This window comes from Eptatretus burgeri, chromosome 9 (genome assembly GCF_056783735.1).
Source record: "Eptatretus burgeri isolate ZD-2024b chromosome 9, Ebu_testis_v1, whole genome shotgun sequence".
NCBI lineage: Eukaryota > Metazoa > Chordata > Myxini > Myxiniformes > Myxinidae > Eptatretus > Eptatretus burgeri.
This window is the reverse complement of record NC_140969.1, coordinates 35,221,095-35,248,594: the sequence shown is the minus strand read 5'-3', so window position 1 is coordinate 35,248,594 and position 27,500 is coordinate 35,221,095. Positions and strand designations below refer to the sequence as shown.

The 27,500-nt window shown below is 46.5% G+C and overlaps 2 protein-coding genes across 5 annotated transcripts in view; one reads left to right on the top strand and one right to left on the bottom strand.

Moving 5' to 3' along the window:
- LOC147019891 (protein kinase C delta type-like) overlaps positions 1 to 26,672 on the top strand; it is a 76,349-nt gene extending 49,677 nt beyond the window's left edge. Inside the window, exons 11-15 of the mRNA XM_085894701.1 lie at positions 1,036 to 1,098; positions 1,800 to 1,938; positions 4,458 to 4,646; positions 6,381 to 6,509; positions 23,974 to 26,672. Coding sequence (XP_085750827.1) covers positions 1,036 to 1,098; positions 1,800 to 1,938; positions 4,458 to 4,646; positions 6,381 to 6,509; positions 23,974 to 24,129 — 676 coding nt within the window. The 3' untranslated portion in view covers positions 24,130 to 26,672. The remainder of the gene's footprint in view (positions 1 to 1,035; positions 1,099 to 1,799; positions 1,939 to 4,457; positions 4,647 to 6,380; positions 6,510 to 23,973) is intronic.
- LOC147019888 (6-phosphofructo-2-kinase/fructose-2,6-bisphosphatase 4-like) overlaps positions 25,193 to 27,500 on the bottom strand; it is a 167,343-nt gene continuing 165,035 nt past the window's right edge. For all 4 annotated transcript variants that reach the window (XM_085894702.1, XM_085894703.1, XM_085894704.1 and 1 more), the window contains exon 14: positions 25,193 to 27,133. In XM_085894702.1, coding sequence (XP_085750828.1) covers positions 27,074 to 27,133 — 60 coding nt within the window. In that variant the 3' untranslated portion in view covers positions 25,193 to 27,073. The remainder of the gene's footprint in view (positions 27,134 to 27,500) is intronic.

The following is a 27,500-nucleotide window of genomic DNA, read 5'->3' as shown; positions in this document are numbered from 1 at the left end:
GTGGTCAAAAAATCGAAAAAAAATCCCCCCAAAAAATCGAAAAATCGAAGCTTAGAGTTCTGCGCACAATCTATCTCGCTCCCTTCATGCCAATTTGCAGCCCCAACAAAAATATATGTCGGAGATAGGTTTTGGGCGAGTACATGTCGAACATTTCAGAAATGGTTAATTGCGAATATCTCTAAGAGAAAGAGTTTGATTTTGATGAAACTTGGGTGAAATGTGTACAATGTGGCTAGCATGTCCACAAAAATGAATGGTTGCGATTCACACCTCCGTTGCTTAGCAACAGCTAAAATATTTTATCGTACATCGTACACTTAGTGGACTGTACAAAAAAAAATCAATACCTCCGAAACTAGACCTCCGAGGGACCTGTTTTTTGTGCCCAAGGAGAATGTCTTACAGCATCATATAAAAAAATAAAATCTTTAGCGAATAGATAAATGGAATTACCAGGGCTGCCATTTGTTAGAGTCTCTTTGGAAACATGCCTGAAATTTCACAAGGCGGGTTTCTGGGCGCAAACTAAGAGGGCTGTGATAATAATCATATTTATTGTGCTGAATTGATTGATAGCATGTACATGAATATCGGCTCGTCATGTCGGCCAGCTTTCCATCGAGAGCGAGCAGCCATGTCGCCTAACGGCTTGTCTGTTTGTTTGTGTGCTGGATATCTCAAAAAGTTGTGGACAGATTCGGACGAAACTTGGTGGACATGTTGGGAGTGTGACACAACCGAATTGATGAGATTTTGCTGAATATCCGAATCCGGATCTTGACACGAGAATTATTTAATTTTTAAAGTGATTCTTCACCTTTGAGAGATCGGGCCAAAAACGATGGATATCACGAAGTCTCAAACATGTAATGGGCCCGATATGTTCTTGTGGATCAGGCATTACGTGGCGGAGTTATGCGCTCCACCAAGTGCCCTTCGAGTTAACTTTCTGTTCTCGGCCTTGTCTGACTTGGATTATATATTAATCTTATACAATCAATAACTGGATGTGCATTTTCTGTGCTAACCTAGGTTCTATGCTGCGGAAATTGTTATTGCTCTCCAGTTCCTGCATTCCATAGGAATCATCTACAGGTTGGTAATGACATTATAAACACAATACTTCTTTACAACCACAAGCATTGCTCCCTGGATTCCTGCCTACATTGTATCAACGAGGGGTTTTTCACTCTACCGACATCTAATCTACGAGACATTTTCCCGCCACACTCCTTGCATTATGGACATTATTTGTGCCTCTCTTTACCACCATCTTCATCAAATGATGACTATTAATGGTGTTTCACATTACCATTATCTCCCTAACATTACGACTATTCCAGGTGTTTCACCTTACTCCTATTCTCCTGACATCACGACTGGTAGTGATGTCCTTTCACTTCCATCCTAATTACATTGTTGCGATTAGCATGGTTTCACCTTACAATCATTCTGCTTAAATATTGACTGTTAGAGGTGTTTCACCTGGCCACTATGTCGTGCACATAAAAACTATTCGAGGTGTTTCACTTAGCCGCTATTTCTCCAACAAAATGACGATTCGAGGTGTTTATCCTCACCCACATCCTTGTGATCATACATTTTGATGATCAGCATTGTTTAACCTCGTCATCATGCTTACATCATGGTTATTAGAGGTTTTGCCGGACCACCATCCTCCTTATATAATGACCTTATTGCCATTCTTATATTGTGACAATTCGTGGTGTTTCAACTTACATTTTTGGCCATTGGCATTGTTTCACCTTACTGACATCCTCAATGTATTTTACCAGGGATTTGAAGCTGGATAATGTGATGCTGGACTTTGAAGGACACATAAAAATTACAGACTTTGGAATGTGCAAGGAAAATGTGGATTCAGAGAACCTTGCCTCAACATTCTGTGGAACCCCTGACTACATAGCGCCTGAGGTTGGCCACACATTTTGAACTGAATAGAGTTGTTGTTCAATCACTCATGAGTCATCAACCCTATCTTTATCCCATCCGGCCTCACAGTAGAAGTGTGTGTGTGTGTGTGTGTGTGTGTGTGTGTGTGTGTGTGTGTGTGTGTGTGTGTGTGTGTGTGTGTGTGTGTGTGTGTGTACGCGCGCGCGCACTCCATCGTCACCGGTCATCTCCACAAGCGAGTCTTCCCTGATCCCAGAACTTTTGTTAATTTTCAAAACCAGGTTTTAAACCGGTGTCATTATTGACGCCAACAGACGCTGGGGTACCTTCATTGGCATTAGTCATGGTTTGTAAAAAAAAACATTACAATCTCCCCCCCACACGCGATGCCAACCTATGGCTCCATTACTGCTCTATCCTCCAAATGCTTAGCATCAAGCTTGGAAGCATGTACCATTTTGAGTCTTTGTTATGCCTCGACATCAAACCATTGCTCTCCCAGGTTCTAACTATTATGCCATTTCGGATGGTCACCATTTTCCGAAACATCCTGTGGTTTATTTTATAAAATATTTTGTACTTCACATGATGTCGATAAACTTAAGTGCAGTACTGCACTCCAGGATGATTACATTAACTTGATAATTAAGAGAACACTTTTACGAGGTGTCCAGCAATGGACACGGGTAGGTTCGGTGGGTGGTTTGCCATTGCCTTCCCAGGTGTAGTCTGGTTGACATTTTGGCGAGATTGTGTGCACACAATGACCTACTCTTTGTGAAAGACACCAGTGAATCTTTAACATCCTCCAGTTAATGCTTGTGGATGGGACACCCGGCTTAACGTCCATCTGAGGAACAGCAATCGTTGTGATATAATGCTCTGCCTACGAAGTCCCGATCTGACAGTTACCCTGACATAAATGTGTGGACCGTCCCTTGGGTGGATGTTAAAATTGGTGTCTCATCCACTGGCATTAGTTGGTTAAAGTTAAAGATCCGACAGTGTCCCTTTCGAAGAAGAGATGAGTTATCACCAGCAACATGAACGTCTCACAAATTCCTGCCGTAGCCTACCGGGGGGCACTGTATCAGCAGCACAGCCGTGCCCTCAGTAATAATGTAAACAACAACCATGTACCAAGTACGAAAGAAGCATCTAATAGACATCGAGACACTGCAACAATGAGCACACGGCCATATGAGCCACCATTCTGCGGTCTGATTTTCCCTCTGTCAACGTTAGTAAGTCCCACAAAATTCCAATGACAATCCTCTCCTGCTTGTCCCCCAATTTATCCTGAGTAAAGGCCCTGTCACACCTTGACGATTTAGCCAGCGTATGCCTGACGTATGCAAAATTTGGCTAAAACGCTGGCACACGTCAAATACATTATGGGTAAGTTTGTATGCGTTAAGAGCACGCCGGCATACGTCGTAGTACGCTGGCTTTTTTTTTCGTAGTACGCTGGCATACGTCGTAGTACGCCGAGGTGTTAGACAAATTTTCCATGCTTGAAATTTTTCGAGGTATGCCAGCGTATGACTCACACGTTCCGCATAACGCTGGCATAAGTTGTAGGCATATTACGCGATCGTTGACACGTCGACACACGTTACTTGCACGTTACTCATAAGTCAAAACACGTCGAGGTAATGGTTAGCGTCAGTGTTCCAGACTCCCTGGTTTTTTTTTGTTTGTTTGTTTGTTTGTTTTTTTTCTTCGGTATGACGGTCATGTTGACACTTCGATTTCTAGTGCGGTTATCATATAATATAATTAATAGGCTGCCGCTCAACGATTTAAATCATAACCACACTAGAAATCGAAGTGTCAACATCACCGTCATACCGAAGAAAAACAAAAACCAAAAAAAAAAAAAACAGGGAGTCTGGAACATTGACGCTAACCATTACCTCGACGTGTTTAGACTTATGAGTAACGTATGAGTAACGTACAAGTAACGTGTGTCGACGTGTGTCAACGATCGCGTAGCGTGCTTACAACTTATGCCAGCGTATGCGGAACGTGTGTTATACGGCGAGTACGTCGAGTAATTTTCAACATGCTGAAAATTTTTCGACGTACTCGGCGTATGACGACGTATGCCAGAAAACTACGACGTATGCCAGCGTGCTCTTAACGTATACAAAACTTACCCATAACGTATTCGACGTGTGCCAGCTTGGTTCGGCAAATTTTTCATACGTCGGCATACGCTGGCTAAAACGTCAAGGTGTGACAGCGGTTTCACACTTCGATGTCTAGTGCGGTTATGATTTGAATCGTCGAGCCGCAGCCTATGAATAGCCTACGCCACGTGATCGTCGGTGTACGTTACTAATACGTTATGCATACGTCCAACACGTTATTATACGCCCAAAACTTCAAAAAAACATCAATAGTTCAGCGTACGCCAGCGTTTTACATACATTTTGAGACCTTGCCATACGCTGGCTAAAACGTCAAGGTGTGACAGCCCCTAAGTGCCCGACGTCGAACAATCATCATTTATATCTCTCGCTGCAATCCCTGTGCAGATCCTGCAAGGCCTCAGATACGGCCCATGGGTTGATTGGTGGTCATTTGGCGTGCTGCTGTACGAGATGCTCATTGGGCGGTCTCCGTTCTACGGGAATAGTCAGGACCAGCTTTATGAAGCTATTCAACAGGGAAAACCACAGTTCCCTCGCTGGCTCACAGATGCCTCACAAGACATCCTGTTGCAGGTACCCCCATTTTTACTTCACGGCAATAAATGGTGGTTGCAGTGCCTGCAAAAGTATTCACCCCTCTCAATAATGCCACATTTAGATTAATTACGAATGATGTAGAAACAATTTTTCCAAATGAACTTTTTTATTGATAACTGAAGAGATCAAACTAAACACTGTAATAGTTGAAGGAGGTTACATGTTAACTATACCTGAAAAAACATGTACAAATCAAAATTCACTGGTTGTAAAAGTATTCATCTCCTTAGGTCAGTACTTGGTGGAAGCACCTTTTGCAGCAATGACTGCTACGAGTCTTTTTGGGTAGGTCTCTAACAGATTTACACAGTGAGATGGTGAAATCTTTGCCCATTCTTCACGTGAAAATTGCTCTAGTTCTACCAAGTTTGATGGGGATCATCGATGGACTGCAATCTTCAAGTCTCACCATAAATATTCAATTGGGTTCAAGTCAGGACTTTGACTGGGACACTCAAGAACATTTATTTTCTTCTTATTCAGCCACTTCAGTGTGGGTTTAACTTTGTGCTTTGGATCATTGTCCTGCTGAAATGTGAACCTCGTACCCAGTTTCAGATTCATGGCTGACTCAAGAAGGTTTTCAAAGATTCTCCTGTACTTTCCACCATCCACTGTCCCTTCTATCCTGACAAGCTTGCCAGTCCCTGCTGATGAAAACCAGCCCCGTAACATGATGCTGCCACCACCATGCTCCACAGTAGCGATGGTGTTAACTGGGTGGTGATGTGCAGTGTTAGTCTTGCACCAGATGTATCACTTTGCATTTAGACCAAAAAGTTCGATTTTTGTCTCATCTGAGCACAAAACTTTTCTCCACATACCTGCAGTATCATTAAGATGATTTTTTTTCACAAACTCCATATGAGCTTTTAGATGTGTCTTTTTCAGGAATGGCTTCTTTCTTTCCACCTGTCCATCAAGGCCAGCTTTGTGAAAGGAAAAGGGATATTGTTGATTGATGAACATTGACCCTCATCTTGGACATAGATCCTTGCAGATCTTTCAGTCATTGTTGGAATTACAGTGACATCCCGAACCAGTTTCCTACTTACCCGGCTGCTGAATTTGGATGGGCAACCTGATCTGGGTAGAGCTGAGTGGGATGATACGTCTTCCACTTCTTAATAATGGTTTCACCGTAACTCAAAGGGATAATGAGTGACTTTGAAATCTTCTTATAACCCTCTCCTGAACAGAGCTTCTCCACCACTTTATGTCTGACTTCTTTGGTAAGTTCCTTGGTCTTCATGTTTGCCTTGTTGTTTGACCAAGTGAGTTGCACCTTGAAACGCCTTCGGTAAGTGGAGGAGCTTAATTTTTAAGTTAAACCACTGATTACATACATGTGAAACCAATTACACTTATTTTGTAACCTTTCAAACAAATAATTTACTCCTCAGGTGATTTTTGGGTTAATCAGGAAAATAGTTTAAATACTTATGCAACTGAGAATAATCTGATTTTCTCTGTTAATTTAAGTCACATTTTGTCTCTATTTTTAGATATAATCACATGCAAAATTTATCACATTGGAGTAGATTGTGAAGTCTATAATATATTAAGTTCCATTTGAAAGCATCGTGAAATGAGCTCGGGTGGCATCAAAATGTGAAAACATTGGAGAGGGGTGAATACTTGTGCAGGCCAATGTATATGGGCTTATTAGTTAGAGGAGCGAATTGGTGTCATGCACTCTGTCCTCCACAGTTATTCAACCTTGATCACGCCAAGCGGTTGGGCACTGAGGGCGACATCCGAGCACAAGCATTTTTCAACAAAATAGTCTGGTCGGATGTGGAGCAGAAGAAAACGTCACCTCCATTTAAACCAACGGTGGTAAGTTCACTCGAACATTTTGTGTGCCAATTTGGAATACTGGACCATATACTCGAATGTGGTGGCCGTAGGCTGGGAAATTGTGAGCCACATGACTGCAGCTTCACTTCTTCTTTCGTTATGCAGCACATGGCTGCGAGTAGCATCATCGGCTGAGGGTGTGGCTGTGCCACTGATGCGTTGTCCCTTATATATTACAGCGGTATTTTGTAATTTGTTCAGGGTGCGGGCAATAACTCGCCGACTCTTCATGAAGGGCACCGTGGGATGTTTAACGTCCACGAAGTAATGCCGGCAGACAGGACACCCAGTTTAACGTCCATCGGAGGGACGACACACATTGATGAATCACCCGGTCTGTATAACATTGGAAAGACAGTCATGAATACTTCCTCAGTGCAATAATCTCTTCCCCTGTTGTATAACCTTAATTATCCTGCAGCATTTAACGTAAAGGATTCCATTGTGCTCATAAAGCAATGCGATCAAAAGTGAAGATTAGACTCTCGAAGTAGAAACTAAAACAAAGGATAAAACAATAAAGGTATGGTGAAGTTAAGTACCTGGGTTCAAGTTCTCGATTTTAGCTCACCTGGTACATAGTTTCCGGGGAGTTTATGGGCCGGGGTGTCGTCTGTCGGTCCCGAAACATTCGCAACTTCTTCTCTGAAACTACACACTATTTCGATGAAACTTGACCACAACCTTCATCACCCGTGATGTACCAGAGTTTGTTCACACGATTAAAATAAATAAATAAATAAATAAAAGGGTGTCTGAAGGGGTCTACGGGGGGGGGGGGGGGAAGGGAGTTGCCCCCTCCCAAATAGGTATTTGCAACAACATTGGCTCATTTTGCTGATTCAGTCCCACGCTGACTTCCTCAGGATCATTATTTTACCAGGTGAGCACCCAGGGGTATTGCCCCTATTTTTAGGAGTTAATTAGTGGGATTTTGGCCAGAATGTAGCCTTTTCATAGACATTTTAATGTTCAGATTCCTTGAGATATTTAAGAGTCGACACCAAACTGGATATTGCATATGTGGACTCGAGTCAGATTACCACTTCCCTCAAAGTCATTACTAACCGAGTTTTTTGTACACCGCTCCTTCCCATTTCTATATCCAGGTGAGGCATGACGTCATCGCCAGGCACCGAAGGAAGGGAGTACTCAGTCTTCACTCCGTTGTTTGTTTTCTTGTTTGTTTGTCCGGGCCATATTCTCAGCCATCCTTTGATCGAGGAAGCTGAAATTTGGGGACAAAAGTGAAGATGTGCTTTGGCAAAAACAGTATTTTTAATTTTTTTGATTAATCAATTAATTGATTAATTACTTAATTATTATCGATTTATTAATTATTTAGTTATTTTATTTCTCATCCTGGAAATATCCGAGGCACCTTTTGAGCGAGAAAGCTGATATTTGGACATGACAGTGACCAAGTGATTTGGCTATAAAGAGTATGAATTAATCGATTAATTATTCATTTTTTGATTAATTACGAAATTTTCAAAAAGTTACAGATTCAGATGAAACAGTGGTGGTTTAGATATGCTATTCGGCAACTGATTGAGAAATCAATTATTTTTTGATTATTATTGATTTTGTTTAATTATGCAATTAATCAATCAATCAATAATTGAACACCGCTCCCTCCCAATTCCGACTCAATGTGCTGCAAGGCGATGTCGTGCACTGGAGGATTTGTTACCTCCACCACCGAAGGTGAAGGAGGTTATATTTTCACCCCTTTCTGCTTGTCTGCTCGTTTGTCTGCTTGCTTGTGTGCAGGATATCTAAAAAAAATTGTGGACGGATCCGGATGAAATTTTGTTGACAGGTTGGGTCATGGTTGGACAGGTATTTAACATGATACATGAAGCAAGGATGAAGCGATTCGATTTTGGTGAAGATCTGAGTCCGGATCTGGATACGAGAATTATTTAATATTGCAAGTGATTCTTCAACATTGAGAGATAGTGCCAAAAACGATAAATAGCATGACATTTGAAAAATGTATTGGGCCCGACGTGTTCTCGTGGATCAGGCATTGCGTGGCGGAGGTATGCGCTCCACCGAGTACCCTTCTCGTTATTTATTTATTTGGCATGGGAGCGGTGTACTTTGAATGTACCGCTACTCGTTTGATTTTTGTTCACACATGAACACCGACCGTGACTTCTCGTTCCGGCTTACTTCACTGCCAGACGCCATCTCTGATGCTTAAATACATTACTTTGTGATGGACAAAATATTACAGCATTTTACGTCAAGTCCTGCTCAATGGAAGGGATTTGAAAGTGCTAAAACGACGATTTGTGTTCTCCAGTGTTCGACTGGATAATTCAATTGAAATAAGAGATTTTAAAGGTTGTAGAAAAAAAAAATTCTGAAGTTTACCGTCGTTGCCGCAATGTCTTTTACACCACCTTATTTAACACGATACATTTGTTTTTCGTGCCTGTTGTTTGTGTACTTTCAGACATCCTCAAAAACAGTACATTTCCCATTTGGAATCATTTTCAATTTTGTTTGACTGCCAGACAGGCAGACTTAAAATTAAATAAATAAAAAAATAAAAAAAGATCTCGCTGAAGTATACGGTAATGGGACGAATTCAGAGCCTGTACTGCTGAACTGCAGGTTTGTTTCCCAGTTCATGTTCAAAATATAACATTCAATTGAAATAAAGTTATTCCTCATTTGTAGATAGACAGACAGACAAAGTGAACTAATTGCTTAACCCCACCTTTTGCTTCATGTGCATGGGGTAATTAACACCTGCAATCAACAAAAAATGTAAAACAAGATTCCAAGAACAGGTATCCTTACCTTGAGAAAGCCTTTCAGAGCAGAGAAGATGGTGTCTGGCCAACTATTCTTCTGTCACCGGTGTTCCCCATCCATGTGGGTAGGGTGTTGTCATCACATGCAGGTGGGAAATAAAGAAACGCTGAGCATGGCAGCTGAACATTGTTACAAAGCACTGTCGCTTTGGATGGAAAAGCTGCCAAATCCATGGGTGCTCTTTCGCACAGACAGACTTATCGAAGGCTTGTCAGTCACTGTGGAGATTTATCCTGCGACATTCTCCTTGGCTGTGTTCCAAACCAAAGATTGTCTTGCTGTGCAGTGGCTATCCCTTGCGAATACATGACAATCGCAAAGGGGGTAGGGGTTGCAGTAAACTTGAGGACAACACTTTTTTTTTAACAAATGGATAGTTGACCTTCCATTCTCTTCTCAAAAGGGAAGAACAACATATTGCTACAGGATGACCCTCATGGTAAACTGTTTGAGTAGCAAAGCATTGTCAGCCATTACTGTACACTTGGAAAAATGTGAAACCCTTGCATACGACTTCTCAAATTTGAGGACTGGAACTGACCAGCACCTTTGCGGGCATGGAAATTTACAAAGCAGTGATAACCAGGAAGCAGAAGCACTTTTTTGTATACAATGTAAACATATATATATTGTTGCGGATTCGCGCCCGCCGGCGTGCTGACGGCCACGTAACTCGAATCGCGGCACGTCGCCCACCGGACGGACAATCCAGTCGTGACCCTCTCGGACTAACGCCGGGAACCAGTCACGGGTGGACCTTTCGGTCTCACCGCGATCGAGCCAATCAGCCCCCGCGTGGGATAGGGTTGCTCGCCAAATTCGACCTACCTAAGTACCCACGCGGAGGGTAGACCGGGCGATCGCACCTCGCCGCAGGTCGACTTCGGACACGGGCCACTTAAGCGACCCGTTCCGTACTATCAGAATAACCGAGCGGTGTTATCGTCGACCTCGACGGTTCGATTAATTATCGGGCGTATTCAGCCCACTACCAACCCTTTACGTGAAGCAAGATGAGGGTTCAATGGGGGAAAAGACGAAGCGAAGCGGGAGAACAGTTCAACAATAAAGCACATTTATTCTCGGCACACGGGAAGCACACAAATACAATTCCACCAAAAGCACACACAAAAAAGAAAACACAATTCCATTTACACAAAAAGGAAATATAAAAGTGAAAACACAGTGCAGAGCTAATACCGACTACCGAGCACACGGCAACACTTATACAATTCTACTTCACAGACGGCGCCGACAACACATACCCAAAACCAAGGAAAAGAAATACCCTCAAGAATGAGGCAGGCCTGAGGCCGAGACCGGGTCGGGCCTACCCGTCTGGTGATGAGACGCGGAGCGGCGATGGCCCCGCAACCCGCGGGCCTCGTGGACGGTGTCTGGTAGGGGGTGGGAACGGGGCCCCCTTGGTCGCACTATCTCAGCGCGGGGGGAAACAGGAGGGGGTTGTTGATGCTCGGGGTATAGAGGATCTTTATTACCCCTGGTGTGCGACTCCACCTCGGCCAGGACGCGCTGCCGGCCTCCCTCGGGCGTGCAGCTCCTGGCACCGACGCGAGCACCCCCTCGTCCGACTCTCTTCAGCTTCTCCAGCCACTGCAGGCCTCGGGCTCCAGACTTCCACACTCGTCCCCTCCGTTCCGACTCCTTCTCGTTCTCGTTCTGCTGACTGACGAACACCGTCCTTTTATCCCCCCCCGTAGCTTCGCCTTTGACCCCCTCCCTTTGACCTTTCACCTCGCTCCCCATTGGCCCGAGAAAAAGTGGGCGTGAAGGCTTTTTGATCCACAAATTTGCATATATCGATCGTTCTGGAGGCGGGGCCAAATCGCCCCTCGCTCACCGATTGGACGGCAAAAAGTGGGCGTGTGTCGTTTTTGATCCGTTTTTGAAGCACAAAATCCGTGATTTTGTACACGCTGTTCAACGTGCGCCCTGCACGAGTCCAACACCGGTACCCACAGCGGGGCAAGAACGGTGGCGATCCTACGGTTGCGAGGTGTGACGTGAAGGTCGTGGCGGTTGTGGTGAAGCGGTGTTGTGGTTGGTGGTTGATGTTGTGGTTGTGATGGTAATCATGGCGGTTGGTCCAAAATAAAGATAGTAAAAGAAAAACGGCTATCCTGAAGAGTCGCAGCACGCATGAATAACATTTATTCCCACTAGACAATGGGTTTGGGCCTAACTACACATGCACTTACCGAGATACCTCACCTAAGGGACCTGAATGGTGGTTTGCGAATTTGGTAACCACAACACTACCCCCTTCCCTTTTTACAGACTCGTCCCGAGTCGTCAAATTTTCGTGTGCCATCATGTGTAGTTTTCCCCTAGTACATTTTACCTACGGATCCCTGAGTGCGACATTCATGGTATTCGTGTCCCCAAAATAAATAACCTGAGGGCTGCGTAACTATCTAAACAAACTCACTCATACGGACGACTTAAATAAAATTGCCGGCGCTAGGACATACATGCCGGGGGCGCACTCATATTTACAGTACATCTTAACCTTAACTTACAAATTTTACACTAAACCATGGCCCAGGATCATTGAACTCTGCAAAAAGAAAGCAGTTAGCAGGGAGCCAGGCTGCCCGCATGCAGTCTCTGGCTCAAACAATGCAGGTGACAGGGAATGTGGCTGGCTGCTCACACGCAGTCCAAGGCCTTCCCTTTCGAACTGAACGCAGTGAACCACAACGGTGCATGGGCTGCACAAACGCAGTCTCCGTGCCAGCTCAAGTGGCACACGCAATGAGCACAACGAATGAATGGATGAATGGATGGACGCAAAACACGGTGCACGGGCTGCCACTGCAGGCCCGTGTTGTAGCTGCCAACAGGGCAGTTCTCGCAGCTTGCAAACTGTTGCCTTGATCCTGGCGCACATGGAAATGAACAGGGGGGGGCAAAGCAAAATTGAACGGGGCTGGTGAACATGGGCAGTGGGCATGGCATGGCAAAGGTGAGCAGGCAAACACAGCCCGCAGAAGAAGGCCGCTGCAGGCAAACACAGCCGGCAGACGAACTGGCCGGCACAGGCCTCGAAGAAAAACAGCTAGCAGATGAACTGGCCGGCACAGGCCTTGCAGCACACAGCTGCCGATGAAGTTGGCCGGCCTCCGCCTTGCAGTAACACAGCCAGCAGATGAAGCTGGCCAGCTTTTGCCGTCAGTGGAGGTTGGTGGAGGGAGTGCGGTGGTGCTGGCCACTTGGAAGGCGGGCTCGGACCTACCTACCTGTCTCCCTCCCACCTATCGCCTTTGCCTGTCACTGTCCATACCCACTCCCTTAATTTGTCAAACCCCAATTTAGCCCCAACTTATTTTTTTATTGTTTTTATTTTTACTTCCCCACTATAAATCGTCCCCTAACCCCCTTTATCGTCCTTGTTCGGCTAACCTATTCTGTCACCTAGCCTACTCCCAACCCCTACGTTCCCTTCCCAGAGGGGAACAAGGGAGAGCTAGCGTCCTGTGTCGAGGCCCAACTCAAGCCTCAGAATGGCCTCCCCAGAGTTCGGCGATCTTAACCCAAAGTGGGTCCAGCGGCCCACAACGACAGCGAGGGGATGGATGGTGCGGAGGGGTACATCTCCTAATCTACCCTAACCATTAACTCTTAAACTACCCCGGGGCTTTCAACAAGCGCCTCTCGCTTAAACTATTGGTTCTAACAACCCAGATTCCCGTCGCCTGTGTTGGTGTCCTCACAATTTCGGGCCTCGCCCCCCAATTTTCTCTCCGTGCCCTCACACGGTCTCCTGGCTGGGACACGTGGCTCCCTTTGGCAGGCACGACCCTCTGCCGAATCTCCCGCTATGGCACCCCCGGGCACTACACTGCCTCCGAGCCTACCAGCTCCCTAACACCGGGGAGTGCCCCCCATGGCACCTCCCCTGAAACGCACACGTGGCAGGCCGGCCTCCCGGGCCCCTTTCCGAGGGTCACCCGTGCCCACAACACTGCCCACGCGGCTAATGGCGCTCCGGGCCCCCGCACCAAGCAGGCGCACCCGTGCCCACTACTCTATCCCGGCCCCCATGGGCCCATGGCCTACCGCGGCCGACTAGCCTGGTGCCCGGGGTACCCACTCAGCGATACTCACCTTTCGCAGCCACGCTCCCAAGCCCGTCAACAGGGCTCCTGCACCCCTCCAAATGGGTTTCGAGCCTACATTCCCACCAACAGCAAAACGACCTCCATTTTTCAATTTGACTAACCCAGCTAACTCACTTTACTCTGACCCCGGGGTCCCTTGGGCGGGAGTCACTCCTCCCCCCAATCACTCATCGCACCATGCATTCCCCATTTGCTCCATACACACAGACCCGCTGGCCTCACTCACTCATCATGTCTTCACCTCATAACTCACCAACTCTTCAACACACACACCACCGAACTCTGCCATCCTTCTAACTACATCCCCTACCTAACTCGTGCTCCCACGTCGTCCCTTAAACTACAGCACGTTCCTTTTAACACTACGTAGCTAAGCTACGTCCCCTCTACACATTCACAAGTCTGTCACTGTCTCCTAACTCAAAAATTCATTTTATTTCCCAACCTAAATCTGGCTACAATCCCTCTAACTAATCCATTCCACGGACTCCATGAGGACTTACCCCTGCCCCATGGAGTCGGTCTAACTAAGCCAACCCTTCCCCCTAACTAGTTTCCATCCTGTGCCCAGGTAAGGGGGTCTTCCCTCCTTGCCCAGGAATCCTGTGCACCCGAAAGTGAGGCTTGCTACTTTTTTTTTTTTCATGCGCAGCACCTGCGCGGCAACTCAGAGCTCGCGCACTTTGCACCTGGCCGTGACGTCATGCAGCTGCACGTGTTCCTCGTCCCTCCTTGGACGCTACCATCCGGCAGAGATACCCCTCCTGCCGGATTCCAACCACACGTGCAGCCATGACGTCACCGTGCGCAAAAAAAAAACACAAGCCCCACGTCTCGAGGGGTTCCCCACGCGAACACATGTGCTTTGCCCGTTGGAGCTTAACACACACGATCGCGTGGAGAACCCGTCCGGTCCAAGTCCATTTACCTGCCTAAACTTTGTCCGTCCGCGGGATCGGCAAATCCACCGCGTGCGTTTCCGGACCGGGACTTCACTCTCGCAAGCGAGCACGTGGCGGTCTCGTGCGTTGCACAGCACGGACCGCGTGCTCACTGCTGGGTGAACCCGGCACGGTCCCCGAAATAGCTACAGCCGCTACTCGGCTTTCTCTCCTCTGTCGCCGTCTCCGTCGTCGCCATTCGACCCACGCACACCTGCGTGTCACGACGCACACAGTCCACTCCATCACATTCACACGGGGAGACGCGGCTGCGTGCTCCCGCATGCCAACCGACATCTCCCTCTCATACCGCTCTCTCACACACACGGTCTCCCTTACATAACCCATACCACTCACACGTGGTGCTCCATTCACTCGTCCCTCACTCACACACGCGGGGGAACTCACCCGCGGTGCTTCATCCATACACACGGCGACACTAACACACGCGGTCTCTTCCACACACGGTGCCTCACCCACACACGCGGGGGCACTAACCCGCGGTACCTCACTCACACTCCGTGCCTCACCCACACACGCGGGGGAACTCACCCGCGGTGCCTCACTCATACAGGCCGTTTCACTCACACATGCGGGGGAACTCATCCGCGGTGCCTCACTCATATACCGTGCCTCACTCATATACCATGCCTCACTCATACACACGGCGACACTCAAACACGCGGTCTCTTCCACACACGGTGCCTCACCCACACACGCGGGGGCACTAACCCGCGGTGCCTCACTCACACACGGCGTGCTGGGAAGCATGTACTCCGGCACCATCGCCACCACACCACTCACACACGGGGTCGCTTCCACACACGGGGACGCACCCACGCCTTGCACCACACACACAGGGACAACCACACTGGGGATTTGTGTCCCCACAAGGGTCTCCGGGGCCTCTATACCCCCCAAGCTCTCCATGCACCCGTCCACAGCACCCGTCCCCTCAACCTCGCAAAGCACGACCGAACTCACCTGGTCGTGACTCGCCTCAAGGGGGCATACTCCCTCCCCTCGTTCCTGGAGGAGGCCATCCAGCTGCTCGCACCGGGTCCCTGCACGCTCCGCGAGCTCACCCCCATTATCCTCCACTACCTCTGTGTGTGTGTGTGCGTCACTTACCCCGTCTTCCTCGTGTAGTCTTTCCTCTATTTTTTCTATCTCCCGTGTCTCTGCCAACTCTTCACTCTTTACCTCCCTTGTCTCAACTATTATTTCCTTTGTCACGGCCTTCATGCCCGCCTGCAGGCATCGGCCCATGTTCTGCGTCTCACCCCGGAACTTTTTCATTTCTTCCTTCATGTTTGCTTCCATTCCGTTTATTTGCTTGTTCATTTCGTTTTTCATTTCATTTGTATTTGTATCCATCTTTTCGTTCATGCCTTTCATTTCGTTTGTATTTGTATCCATCGTCGTTTTCACTTCATTCATTTGCTTGTTCATGTCTTTCATTTCGTTTTTATTTGTATCCATCTTTTCGTTTATTTGTTTGTTCATGTCTTTCATTTCGTTTTTTATTTCATTTGTCATTGCCGCATTCATTTGTGCCAGCATGGTGAATAGCTGGGCCATGTCGGATGCACTCAAGTGAGCCGTTTCGGCAGGGGTTGGGGAAGGGTCTTGGTGGAGAGGGGGGGGAGGTGTCATACACCGCGGCCGCTGCCGCACCCACCTCGGGCCCTGGGTTCAGTTGGGCGAGTCCGTGTTCCTGCACAATCAACATTTCCTGCTCGGGGATTCCATCCTGGACCATGGATTCTACACATTCTACATCCATTTCTAATACCCCCGGCTCCCGCTCGCCTTGAGACGCCATCTTGCTTCTCGTGAAGGGTTAATTTGCTCGCTCGTAATTTGGAGGGAATCGGGGGTCGCTTCTCTCACCCCTGGACCGATTCCCGTGAATTTAGCCGGAGACAGGAGAGCCCGTTTTCCTGTTCTCCGATACCAGTGCCGCGAGGAGGGCGATGAATTTGTATCGCACGACCTGACACCAATGTTGCGGTATTCGCGCCCGCCGGCGTGCTGACGGCCACGTAACTCGAATCGCGGCACGTCGCCCACCGGACGGACAATCCAGTCGTGACCCTCTCGGACTAACGCCGGGAACCAGTCACGGGTGGACCTTTCGGTCTCACCGCGATCGAGCCAATCAGCCCCCGCGTGGGATAGGGTTGCTCGCCAAATTCGACCTACCTAAGTACCCACGCGGAGGGTAGACCGGGCGATCGCACCTCGCCGCAGGTCGACTTCGGACACGGGCCACTTAAGCGACCCGTTCCGTACTATCAGAATAACCGAGCGGTGTTATCGTCGACCTCGACGGTTCGATTAATTATCGGGCGTATTCAGCCCACTACCAACCCTTTACGTGAAGCAAGATGAGGGTTCAATGGGGGAAAAGACGAAGCGAAGCGGGAGAACAGTTCAACAATAAAGCACATTTATTCTCGGCACACGGGAAGCACACAAATACAATTCCACCAAAAGCACACACAAAAAAGAAAACACAATTCCATTTACACAAAAAGCAAATATAAAAGTGAAAACACAGTGCAGAGCTAATACCGACTACCGAGCACACGGCAACACTTATACAATTCTACTTCACAGACTTCATACACGACAACACATACCCAAAACCAAGGAAAAGAAATACCCTCAAGAATGAGGCAGGCCTGAGGCCGAGACCGGGTCGGGCCTACCCGTCTGGTGATGAGACGCGGAGCGGCGATGGCCCCGCAACCCGCGGGCCTCGTGGACGGTGTCTGGTAGGGGGTGGGAACGGGGCCCCCTTGGTCGCACTATCTCAGCGCGGGGGGGGAAACAGGAGGGGGTTGTTGATGCTTGGGGTATAGAGGATCTTTATTACCCCTGGTGTGCGTCTCCACCTGCCGGCGCTGCCGGCCTCCCTCGGGCGTGCAGCTCCTGGCACCGACGCGAGCACCCCCTCGTCCGACTCTCTTCAGCTTCTCCAGCCACTGCAGGCCTCGGGCTCCAGACTTCCACACTCGTCCCCTCCGTTCCGACTCGTTCTCGTTCTCGTTCTCGTTCTCGTTCTCGTTCTCGTTCTCGTTCTCGTTCTCGTTCTCGTTCTGCTGACTGACGAACACCGTCCTTTTATCCCCCCCGTAGCTTCGCCTTTGACCCCCTCCCTTTGACCTTTCACCTCGCTCCCCATTGGCCCAAGAAAAAGTGGGCGTGAAGGCTTTTTGATCCACAAATTTGCATATATCGATCGTTCTGGAGGCGGGGCCAAATCGCCCCTCGCTCACCGATTGGACGGCAAAAAGTGGGCGTGTGTCGTTTTTGATCCGTTTTTGAAGCACAAAATCCGTGATTTTGTACACGCTGTTCAACGTGCGCCCTGCACGAGTCCAACACCGGTACCCACAGCGGGGCAAGAACGGTGGCGATCCTACGGTTGCGAGGTGTGACGTGAAGGTCGTGGCGGTTGTGGTGAAGCGGTGTTGTGGTTGGTGGTTGATGTTGTGGTTGTGATGGTAATCATGGCGGTTGGTCCAAAATAAAGATAGTAAAAGAAAAACGGCTATCCTGAAGAGTCGCAGCACGCATGAATAACATTTATTCCCACTAGACAACGGGTTTGGGCCTAACTACACATGCACTTACCGAGATACCTCACCTAAGGGACCTGAATGGTGGTTTGCGAATTTGGTAACCACAACAATATATATATATATATATATATATATATATATATATATATATATATATATATATATATATATATATATATAAAACATATATATATATAAAACAAAGGGAGCAAGTGACAAGAGGGGGTGGAAGAGGGAAGCACAAAACAATGGGGAACAGCCACATTAGAAGATCTGTGGAAGGAAGAAGGATGGGGTGGGATACATGGAGTAAACAAGATGGACACAGGAAACAAGGAATTCGAGACAGGTGGAGGCCGTTCAGCCCATCATGCCTGCACCAGATCAACACCATACTAATTTATCAACATAAGATCAAAATTAGAAGATGCAAAATGTTTTATTTTATTATATTAGTTTTTTTTTGTATTCCTTCCCCCAGCCTCCCCCCCTCCCCCCTGAGAAGGGGGCATGGGCCTGGGTAAAAAACACACATCAACCACACAACCCCCCTAGATGAGACCCCCCACCAACAGCACGCTGTACACATGCACACAATCACCCATCAATGCTCAAGCTACCTAAACGTCTTATAAACATCCCCACACCCCTCTATCGCCATAACTTCCAGGTACCTATCGAATTCCAATTTAAACTTATCCACCGTTTCTGCTGCCACGACCTTTCCAGAAAGACCATTCTAAGTATCTACTCTCTGAGTAAAAGACCCCCGTCTTACAACCGTCTTACTTCGCTTCTTTGCTCTCAGGCAATGGCCCCTGGTCCGATCACTGTCTACTCTGCTGAATTATTCATCTGCACTCATTTTATCTATACCCTTCATTATCTTAAACATCTCTGGCATATCTCCTCATAACCGTCTCCTTTCTCGTGTATAAAGCCCTGTCTCTTCCAGCTGCTCCTCATAGATGCCATAGAGAGGGTGCAGCGCAGGGCTCCTTGATCGATTCCGGTCCGAGTTAAACTCAGCTATGTCCTTCCTGAATTGTGGTGATCAAAACTGCACACAATATTCTAGATGTGGCCCTCACTAAATTCCTGTATAACGTTAACATCACCTCTTGATTTATAATATCATGTAATCTCCCTTTTCATTGTTCTTTCCCATCCCCAACACCTTACACTTGCTCAGGTTAAATTCCATCTGCCAATCTTTTACCCAATCTATACAAGTATCAATACTTTCCTGAATCTGATCACCACCCCCTATGCTATCCACCTCACCTCCAAGCTTTGTGTCATCCGCAAATTTGGAAAGCTTATTCTTTACCCCATTATCCAAATAATTGATGTAAATAATGAATAGTAATGGTCCGAGTACTGATCCCTGAGATACCCCACTACTTACATCCTCCCACTCACAGCCACTCTTTACTTCCGATCAATTGGCTTGTTTGCAATCCCATTAGCTACCTGACCAGCCACTCCACAAGCCCTCACTTTGGCTAACAACCTCCGATGTGGTACCTTATAAAATGCTTTCTTAAAGTCTAGATATACTATGTCTACTGCCTTTCCCTCATCCACCCAATCAGAAACTGCTTCATAGAACTCTAAAAGATTTGTTGAACAGGAACTACCTTTGGTAAACCCATGCTGACTACCTTTAATTAGTCTGTACTTGTTTAAATGGTTCCTCATCCGGTCCTTAATTAATGTCTCCAACACCTTCCCCACAAATGAAGTCAAACTAACAGGTCTATAGTTTCCCAATTCTTCTCTGGATCCTTTCTTCAATAATGGTGTTACATTTGCTACTCTCCAATCCTCCAGTACCTGTCCTGACTCCAGAGAGCTGTTGAAAATATCCGTTAACATCTCGCTTACCTGCTCAGCCACTACTCTCGATACTCTCGGATACATATTATCTGTCCCCGGAGCCTTATCTACTCTTAGATTTCCAAGTTGTTCCTCCACTGTACTTCCTCCACTGTACTTCCTCCACTCCAACCTGGATCTTCTGTAAAAGCCCTTTCTCACCTCATCGATGGATACTCTAAGCGACTGGCAATTCTCCTGACTGTCCTTGTATAAAAATTGAAGAAAAATACTTGTTTAATAAACCTGCCATCTCACTTTCATCACCACCACTCTCCCAGTGCTCTTGTTGCGGGCCGGGTATCGGCTGCGAGCACGACCGCAAGGTGGGGCAGTCGGGTCGACTCTACCGAACACCCAGAATCTAGATCGTACCTTTCGGAGAACTCCGAGGGTACGGGTCCCTTTCCGGACCGTCAATCGTCAATAATTCCACCATGTGGTACAGGGTTATTTGCCAATCTTCAAAATACCTAGAGATCCACGTGGTGAGCTACCGGGTATTCACACCCTCGCCAGCACTCGGCGAGTCGAGCCGTTAGCATGCCCGACCCGTGCGCAACCCGAGCGGATAGTTGCCGAAGTCCCATCGGTCCAAATGAACATTTACAGCGGCAACAGCCTTTGTAATTCACCAACACGCGACATGCTAAGCCAATGGAAGAAACACAGAAACGAGCTGATACATTTAACAAATGGGGTATTTATTCACAGTAATCGGGGAAACGAGGGAAGCACGTAAGGGCAGAGTTACCACGACTAATCGAGAATGCAAATTTACACACAAGCACTGAAACAATTCCGACTTAGAGACGGACCCACAGACAGACGCACACCCAAAAGAAACGGACAAAAATGGTCTTTATTGTCCCTTCAGCTCGGAGGGAAGTCGAGCTGAGGGACGAGAAAGTGGCTGGCTACCTGGCCGCGCGTGCGCGGCTCGACATCCACACCTTCCCAGAGCACCAGTCAGCACGAACGGACCAAGGGCAGCCAACGCAGACCACGCCAGCGACACGATGAGCCGGGAACCAGAGCACGCCGGTGACGAGATGAGCGCAGAGAGCCAGACCACGCCAGCGACGAGATGAGCCAGGAACCAGAGCACGCGCTCACGCCAGCGACGAGATGAGCCGGGAACCAGAGCACGTGATCCTGAAGATGGGGCGCAGATCATTTTCTTCCCCCTCGAGCAGATCCACCCGATTATTTGCTCTCCGTTCCTTTTGTTCCCTTTTCGAGTGCGGTTCCGCTCATCGTAGCCCGCTCTCCTTGGGTGGGACACGACGCATTCCCTAATTTGGCACGCAGCCAAGCGAACCGGTTCATGACCATATTTGGGAATGGAATTCCATCCCCAAACAAATTCCGAACACACCCGCATACCAACGAGCATGCGGAGAATGCCGGGAGCAGAGGGTTGTCGTTGTAGTTGTAGATGTAAAAAATTCTAACTATAAAAATAACTCCGCAGTGCAGGAACATTTAATTACCCATTAAACAAGGGAAAGGGAGCTATCTATCCACATTTACTTATCGAAATAACTGAGCTATATGACCTGTATATTGAGTGCTCATGGCTTCCAGATTCGTAACACTATTCCTCAATGGGCCCACACTGGTCATAACCTGTCATTTTCCCCTGATATACTTAAAGAAAGCCTTGCTGTTATGTTTAATATTCTTAGCTTTGTCCTTCTCATACTCTCTTTTGGCTTGCCAAGTTATTTTCTTAACTTGCCTCTGTTTACTCCGATAGTGATATAAATCTAAAATCTATAAATCTAACTTAATGTCACCCCTTTCTCTTGATGCAATGCTGTCCTTTACCCAGATTGGTACTCCTCCTCCTCTTCTCTCCTTCCTATCATAACGATACACCTTGTAGCCATCTAATCCTGTCCTCCAGTTACTCTCCTCATTGAACCATGTCTCACTTACTGCAACTGTATCATACTCCTCGCTATCTACTTTGGCCTCAAGTTCTTCAATCTTATTATTTAAACTCCTGGCATTGGTATAGAATATGTTTAACTTTGACCTTCCTGAAATTATATTTTCTTTCCTGGCCTTACTAATCACAATTACATCATCAGTTCCTTCCTTAATAGTTTCCCCACCCTCCACTGACCAAAAAAAGCCTGAATTTCTTCCTCAATTCCCACTGCAAACAGGGCCTTTCAGGAAGGAAAGCAGGGAATTTGAATGAGGTGTGTTTGGGGTGGATTAATGGGGATAGAAAAGATCATGGTTTTGGATGGGGGAAGATAAAAGATGGTGGTGAACAGTTGTCTTGAAGACTTGGAGGGAGGAATGGGATTGAAGGGAGTGTGGGAGTCTGTTCCAGAGGCAGGGAAAAGGAGGAATGAAAGAGTGAAGGTGAACAGTGATTCTTGATGTTGGTAGTTTCACCAGAAGGGGGTTGTTGGCGACCTTGAGCACCATGCGGAAATATGGGGGTGGGGGGCAGCAGAGCAGGGAGGAGGGCGAGACCGGAGAGGAGACGGTAGAAGACAGAAAGACCACCGACCTGCCTCCAATGAGAGACCCAAAGACTCAGCCTCATCACGGGATATACCAATGATCCTGAATGCCTTGGTTTCCACAGCGTGAAGCAGAGAAAGGTGAGAGGTGGGAGCACCTGCCCAGAGGGGAGAGCAGTTAGTCAACAGCTGCAGATTAAAGATTAGTATGTGCTCAGGTGTGCCAAGGAAGGACTTTGCATGACGGAGGATGCCCAGTCTGTGACTGGCTTTGGAGGCCAGTTTGGAAATGTGGCTTTCCCATGAAATATCATGAGAGACAGTGATAGCCAGAAGCTTGACTGAAAGGACTTCAAGAGGAATGTTGAGAGTCGACGGGGAGGTTTTCCAGACGGTCCTTTTGGAGAGACATAGTGAGAGTGTGAGATTTGTCCGGATTGAAAGACATGTTCGAAGTGTTTGACCAGCTTGTGATTTTATCCAGATCTGCAGAGAGCGAAGAAGCTGCTGCTTGCTGGTCTGAGGGATGAGAGATTGTACGGCAGAGGGTGGAGTCATCAGCAAAGAGATAAAGAGGATTTTCCAGGGTCGGATAGATCATTGATGAAAACCAGAAAAAGCACAGGGCCTAGAACACTGCCTTGAGGAACTCCATCCTCTTGGATACCATAGGGAGAGTGTTTGTTGAGCAGGGCAGGGTGCCAGATCGTATCGAAATCACACGATATGTCTATGGAGATGGTTCTGACATTGGTCAAAAATGGATCACATTTGACTTGTAAAACAACTGAACACCAACCATGAAATAAAAGCAGAAGTCTCACATTTCCATGATGAAATCTCACATGAGCACACCACAGGCTTCATGTACAACAACTCTGATCTATTTTGACTATCAAGGGCCTTGTCTTACATGGCCGAGACAGGTTTTCATCGGAAAGCGTTATGCTTCGTGGCCTCAACATCCACATTCAGCAGACATTTCACTTGGAAGGATAATTCTTACTGACAGCCATGCTGCCTCGCTTTGGCTTGTGGCTTGGAGGAAGATTACCTTTTCTCCAAGCTCCCTTGACACATGGAACGAGAGAAAGAATCCTTACTAGGGGCCAAGCCACCTCAATTTGGTTTTAAACTTCAAGGAAGATTTCCTTGTTGCATGGAATAACCTATTATCTCTGTGCTGGTTTGACAATTTGTGTTTTTATTGTTTTCATGCATCCACATATTTCAGTCTATCATAATGTTCAAGCACTCCAATTATTATTTATGACAACCACAATCCACACTGGTGTTATGCATTAAACAGAAGCACACATTGTTGGCAATGAACAGTGCATGTAGGATGGACTTCTTCAGTATGTGTGCCTCTAATTCAATAATGAAGAAGAGATAATTTTGGAACGCAATTGTAAGAAGTTGGCCGGAGGTTGCGATTGAGCACAGGATTTATAATAGGATAAGATGGCCTTCAAAAGGTTTGGCCCAAAAAATAAGAACATGATGGGGTGGGTCCTATTGCATAATATGGGACTTCAACAACAACAACAACAACACACTATCTCCCTCTTGCTCTGCAGGTGTCGAAGAGTGACTGCAGCAACTTTGACCAGGACTTCCTGGGTGAGAAACCACGGCTGTCTCGCTGCAATGCTGCCCTCATCGAATCTATCGACCAGAATCTCTTCTCTGGGTTCTCCTTCACAGGGCCTGAGCTACAGGACTTGCTGCAATGAAGTCTATAATGCTGTCCTGCCTGGATAAATCAAATGATATAGTTTCCATCTCTGAACTAGACTCGGCCCTGCTGTTGGCGTTTCCCCTCTCTCTTTCTGCTGTTCCTTTTGTTTTGTTGCATCCCGATCCATTCTGTGTTACAGCTCTTCCACGAGCCTTGACTACCGATACAAAAATTAAAAACAAACAAAAAAAAAACATTGGTTTCTATTTAGATAATCATCTCCATGCATTTATCTTTACTTGCTGTCTTTGCAACAACCAAGTGCCAATGCGAACAACCTTGCACTTCACCGAGATATCCTTTTAAAGTTTCATACATATGAGGTCTGACAATAAAGTTCCAAGATTAAAGCAATAGAAAATTTTATTGCAAACGTACCAATTGGGTTCAGTGGTCACCTTCAAAGTAATCTCACTGGGAGTTGATATTTGCTTGCCAATGTTGCTGCCATGTTTCGAAAGCACCCTTAGAAGTCATTGTCTGAAAGGCCATTTAACTCATTGGTTACGGCTCTATGGATCTCTTCTATTGATGCAAAACGAGTTCCTTTCGTTGGAGCTTCAGACATCGGTCAGATCGGACCAACATTCTCACCCCTTCAACAATTTTGGTCCATTTTGGCAATCAATGGGATTCCAGTCTGCGCATCATCGTTCACGTCCATTCTCCATTCTGTAAATCTCTCAGCCCAAACACACGTGATCTTGACATTGCATCTTCCTCCATAGACCAGCTTCAACTTGTCAAAAATGTCCATGCTACTTTTGTTTAGTGTTGCTGAAAAACTTGATGATTCTCTGTTCCATAAATTTATTTCTCATTTTCAGAACATGATTGCAACACATAATTTTAACAAAACTCCAGTACGGCTGCAAAACACAACCGATTGATACAACGGCTTGCACAGTTCTGACAGGAATATTACGATGCAAGTCAAATTCAGAAACCCAAGCCAGTGCTGTCACCTGTTGAGAAAAAACCATCAGTCCTGGAACTTTATTGTCAGACCTCATATCTATTCAACATCGCGATCAAATGAGAGGAAAGAGAGCAACCAGAAAGTTTCATCTTCTTTTAATCACATCCACAAATGGTACTTTTAAATGCATGAACAATTTGATAATCATCTGGTGGGATTGAAATCCCACAGATTGCAATATATTATCCATTAGAGTAAAGCAATCACAATGTGAAGCAACAAGGGGAGGGTGAAGGGGGAGCTGTTGGAGGAACAAGTTAGGTTCATATATATGATGACATTTTCGGTTACCATGATGAAACGCACAGGTTACAACATGAATTGCTTAAAACAAGGAAGCAATAATAAATAATTTCCTGTCAACTTATTTTAATCCCTATGTACAATATATTATGATTAGCAGTAATTGTAAACATCGGTATTTGTTGTGCTTTTTTATTTTTCAGTTCAGCACAATACACTTGTGATGCAGAAGTGCTCTCAAGGAATCATAGGTGGTTTAAATCTTCTTTATAATGCTTTATAATCGTTTAGATTTCAATCTGGAATTCTTGTACGTCTGCACATCCATAGTCACAGATCAGATAATATCATGAACCATGCTGTAATACACAGCGTGTGTTTTATCGAAGCATTTTCCTTTGGCTCGAGTTACAATACTGGTCAGGTTGCCACCCCGACACAGTAAGTCAGGGCAGGATTTTGGAATTTGTCCAGGGTGCCGGCGATAGCTCGCCAACTCTTCGCGAAGGACACCATGGCGTCTTTAACGTCCATCAAATCATGCCGGAAGACGTGACGCCTCGTTTAACATCCATCCGAGGGACGGCACACACACATTGATGAATCACCCTGCCTGTGAAACACCGGGATTACAGTTTATAGCTGGGTTGGGATTCAAACCCAGATAAAGGCAAGTGTGCGTACTTTCAGATCATCCTGCCAGCTCCATAATCACAGAGACAAAGAATATTGAGCAATGATCTCAGAAGACCCCATCACCATGACACATGGTGCGAGTGATACACAGGGTTATTGAACAATGTGAATAACGGCCATTTTTAACCACAGAGCAGTGGCGTGCACTGCACAATGTAAGCCATTCCGGTGACCGAGTTGAATGCCGCTTTGAATAGTCATCGTGAAAGGTCTACGGAAATCACGACAACAATCAACCAATTGTGAGTTGCATTGGTGTTAATTGCATTGGTTGTGTGGGTAGTAGAAGCTTTGTAGTTAAATTAGTGTTGTAAACTAAAAGGTGGGAAAGCTCTCCCCTTATAAAGTGGTCAAAGATGAAGCACCATGTGGAAGTTTCAGTGAAAATAAGGCCCAGTGTAAATCCATTGATGTGAGGCATGTAAAGGATCTGGATTTGAAGTGGCTGGCTGTCTGCATTTACAAAATAGGAAAAGGTTGTTTGTATTTTTTTTTTTGGGGGGGGGACCAACTGATCATTTTCTCTTTGGGTTAATGAATATTTTTGTGATTTTTTTTATTTTTTTTTACTCTGTACTTAGTTCTGTAGGCTACACTATGCCAGTAGCACTACTTCCCAGCTCGATGTAATCAAGGCTCGGCCTTATTCTACAACAAGAATGAGGTAAAAACAGCAGGTTCTCAAATTCAAGCTGCGAATTTCATTTCACAGCAAACAAAATTATAGACTCGATTTGCATAAATGTGCATGCATTGTCATGCTCGAATGAAAAAAATGCAGGTAAACAAAAGATTATGAACATTTTGAAACAAAATTAAAACAATAGAGGTTAAAACCAAGTATCATTGCTGATAGGAAGCCCTTATTAAACAGTCTGTGAACCCCATCCCAACCCTTACCCCCACCAACCCACTCATCCCATGCTGATATTTTCCCATCCTGTCTTCCTGAGCTGATGCTTGTACAACTGGGCATCCACACACAAGGAAGATCACTCACTGTCGTGCGAGTCATGAACGCCTAGTCATGGGTTGGTGCTGTGAAGAGAGCCTCATCCGGGCTGCGATGCACCTGCACATTCTGCTCACAATGCCACGAGGGTAAAGAGCATGGTTAGGAACATATGTACGAGGTGTAAAGCATGCAAAGACGGGCATTACAGGAAGTAGTAATACTGTACAACGTAACCCCACCATAAGTATGACCAAGCAAGGCCACAACACTCAGCTCGGTCACAACAGATACTTCGTATCAAGGCTTTGAGCAGGAACCCTTACATTTTTGTTAACTTTTGAAACATTGAGATTACTTTAAGAGTATCGTCAATCTGCATCTCAATTGCATGGCTGTCCTGTGTCTCTGTCCTTTGCTTAGATGCCCGTTTCCCTATACCCCACATTTGATGTGTTTCCTCTCCCTCTGCCGAGTTCTTCCAAGAGTTTTAACC